The 3,316-nt window shown below is 38.1% G+C and overlaps 1 protein-coding gene across 1 annotated transcript; it reads right to left on the bottom strand.

Annotated features, from left to right (window-relative positions):
• Positions 1-267: 267 nt before the first annotated feature.
• LOC111804542 (membrin-11-like) lies at positions 268-3,316 on the bottom strand. The gene is made up of 4 exons (XM_087127402.1): positions 2,829-3,316; positions 2,317-2,437; positions 2,074-2,223; positions 268-863 (listed from the first exon to the last, which is right to left on the bottom strand). Exons 1-4 carry the CDS (start codon positions 3,083-3,085, stop codon positions 702-704), a joined length of 690 nt encoding a protein of 229 aa, XP_086983528.1. The 5' UTR covers positions 3,086-3,316; the 3' UTR covers positions 268-701.

The following is a 3,316-nucleotide window of genomic DNA, read 5'->3' as shown; positions in this document are numbered from 1 at the left end:
ATTTTGAATTAATGTTGATATACTAACAAGATACACTAACGAATACTATAATTGAATTTTGTGCTACATGTTATTATTAAAATCGCGTTAAAAATGAATGTGATGAAAATGAAGTATCCTCGCAAACGAAAAATTAAGTTTCTAACTAGTTTAAAAGTCGAGTTAAGATCAACTTTGGAAGTGATTAGAGAGGTAAACGAGACATTTTTAGTTTTTAGTTTCCTAAACATAGACATCTTTAATAAAAAAACAACAATAATAAACATGTAAACGAATCTATTAGACAATTTCATTACCAAGAAAAAACCTATAGAGAAGAGAACCAAGGCACCAAAAAGTCCTGTAAGTTCATGAAATGTTACAAACAAAAGCCTAAGCATCAACAAGAAGCTGCATCTCCAGAACAAAAACTATAGCAACCCAGAAGGGAGTTCCGAAGATTACCTGAAAACTTTCGAGTTATTGCGCACTTCAAAAGCGAAGCTCGACTGAGGGGAGGACACCCTCAAAGCGAAGCTCGACAGAGGAGAGGACACCCTCAAAGCGAAGCTCGACTGAGGAGAGGACACCATCAAAGTAGTAGCTGTTCTTTCTAAGTAGACTATTTAGTATGTAGTTGTTTGTCTATTAGATGGCAGTGAGACCACCAGAAGTGTCAACACTGAGAGATCAAATTAAAGCAGCCTCAATTTGTACCTTCCTTACCGAACCCATCGAACAAATACGAACACAGCTACGATGGTTAAGATCATGCCTGCATATTTGATCCAATTATCAACTCGGTGCCGTCTCTCGATGAGTTTCAGGACGGTATTCGAGAGCCCTACTGTGTTAAGGACATCAAGTGCCTTCCTTTGTGCTCTCTGATGCACAAAAATAAGGGAATGAATATGAGAGAAATGGATGCATAAGAGAGAAGTGAGGAAGCCAATAAAGCCAATAAAGGCTGTAGTAAAGTAGCTGTGGATGCCATTTCAACCTACCGTAGTCTATAATGGCATGTTTCACTATGAGAAACAATCAAATCTTTTATACAGAAAACAACGATAATCATAGCACTATAAAAAAATAAAATAAAAAACCTTCTTTTGAAGGTTGGGCCACAAAGGTTTCTTTTATAAAGAAACTAGGGGTGTACACGGTCCGAGTTGGGTTGGGTTGAAGGATTTTTTTTGGACCAACCCAAAAGTTCGAGTTGGTTGGATTGGACCGGGTTGTCGGGTTGAATGTACACTGCTAAAAGATACAATGATAGCCATAAGCTATATTGGTGTAACCCTTCATTATAACATTGCTAATCTCGCAGACTAGAAATTTATATCACAAAGGAATCTTTATCCAATCTTAGATACTAATTACACACTAAAAAAGAAAACACAAGTCATCTTTTATAAAGAAACTAGGGGTGTACACAATCCGAGTTGGGTTGGGTTGGGTTGAGGGATTTTTTTTGACCAACCAAAAAGTTCGGGTTGGTTGGATTGGTCCGGGTTGTTGGGTTGAATGTACACCGCTAAAAGAAACAATGATAGCCATAAGTTATATTGGTGTAATCCTTCATTATAAAATTGCTAATCTTGCAACTAAAACAGAAAACACAAGTCACGCACGCCGAAATTTCTATATTACAATTTTTTTTTTTCACACAATTTGATCATAGGTCACACGAACTCGGACTTCACCAGCTAAAACTTACTAAACCCTGTGAGAAACATTCTTTTAGAGTCCTTAATAAGCATAATGCACATGTCCTTAAGCCAATCAAAGTGATTTTTAATCCGGGAGAATCTATAACCGTCAAGATATGGACAAAGACTCGAGTAAAAATTCACGAGTAAACTAAAACTACCAAAAAAGAATTAATTCTTCCAAAACGATCATAACTCAAAGGCGCCATACATGCAGCTATCTCCTAAAGCAACAAGAGAGTATGAATATAGAATAGAATCTTTAGCCTATTCACATTTAAAGGGAATACATTATAAATCCATAGTCTTTCAAAGATTTCTTTAACAATTGAAGGTAGCCATAGCCAAAAAAGATCAATCTACATGCACTCAGTTATGCACGTACCTTCAGCCGGTCCCTTTGCTCGGAGTATTTGAAAAGGATTGCTTCTCCGGTCGCACTAGCTTCCTCTATCATCCGCGATGAATTTCGAACGGAATTCATGGCTTGTGCCTCGTCGTCAAAAATTCTTAAAATGTGAGCAGAGTCACCATTCTACAAAAGCAAGACCAAAAACAACATAAGATGAAAGATTAAAGAAGGGGTTCAGCAACAAAAAGCCACAAGTAGCTAACAATTAGTACATACAGCTCTTCCAAGCAATTCTGCTCTCTCCTTTGCTTCCATCATTCGCTTCTGGTTTCTTAGAAAATAATTGTCTAAGCTTTGTTTCATAGAATCAGCCTCCTCGGCAACCTGTTCCACCTTTCTGCAGGACAATTCCCAGTTGAAACACATCAAGGTTGCGCCTTATCGAATTGGAATTAAGTTGTAAGAGCATTCATAATCACAATCAAATCCCAATCCCATATTGTAAAACGTTTGTCAATTATAATCCGAACCAAATTCAATCCTGGAACCAAAAGATCATCCCATTTCGTTTCTCTTTTCCCTTGTATGGAAGCAACAATGATTTACAGAACATAACATCCACCAGTTTTGAATAAATTAACAAATCAAGGAATTCAGAATGAATAACCAAATGTTCAATAAAACAAATAAATAGCATCTGATTCTAAATTCGATCCAGAAGATGAACATCAAATGACATGAAACCATACAGTTACAAATTCAATCAAAGGTGGGAATGGAACAAAAACCTTTTCCATAAATCACGCTGAGACTTAGCCGCCACGGATCGCCAGAGTCTATCCATCTCAACACAGAGCGACTGGATCTGAGTAATATCCCTCTTGATCGAGGTGGAAAGGTCGGAGGAGTCCATGCTACTGACGGCCGTGTACTCGAGACGCTCCAATTTCTCGAGCTCATCTCTGGTCCTCAACAGCAGCCTCTTCGCACTATGGTATATCTCCGAAAGCGTACCTCCTCCTCCTCCTCCTTCCAAGGCAGACATCAGAAACACACAAAAACGAATCGCGATTTCGGTTTCGTCAAATCTGAATACCGAAATGAAGAAAAAGAAGAAACGGAATTGCAGAGCGCAAATCAATCTGAAAACCCGAGAAATTTGATTGTCGTAAGGCAAATGAGAGAGGAATTGAAGATCGAACAGAAAAGGAAGAACAAAGATTTCTCTCTCTCTCTCTCTCTCTCTCTCTCTCTCTCTCAATGGAGAAAGGAAGAA

This window comes from Cucurbita pepo, chromosome 10, assembly GCF_057944985.1.
Source record: "Cucurbita pepo subsp. pepo isolate OVF chromosome 10, ASM5794498v1, whole genome shotgun sequence".
In the NCBI taxonomy this organism is placed as follows: Eukaryota; Viridiplantae; Streptophyta; class Magnoliopsida; order Cucurbitales; family Cucurbitaceae; genus Cucurbita; species Cucurbita pepo.
Note: the sequence above shows the minus strand (reverse complement) of the source record. Positions and strands in the feature narration are given on the sequence as shown.

Bases quoted from the DNA above. Each gene is read 5' to 3' on its own strand.
- LOC111804542 (XM_087127402.1), bottom strand. From the start codon at position 3,085: ATGTCTGCCTTGGAAGGAGGAGGAGGAGGAGGTACGCTTTCGGAGATA. The intron at 2,438-2,828 runs GTTTTTGTTCCA...ATTGTCCTGCAG, and splicing joins CAGCGTGATTTATGGAAAAG to AAAGGTGGAACAGGTTGCCG. The intron at 864-2,073 runs GTACGTGCATAA...TTTGTGCATCAG, and splicing joins AGCAAAGGGACCGGCTGAAG to AGAGCACAAAGGAAGGCACT.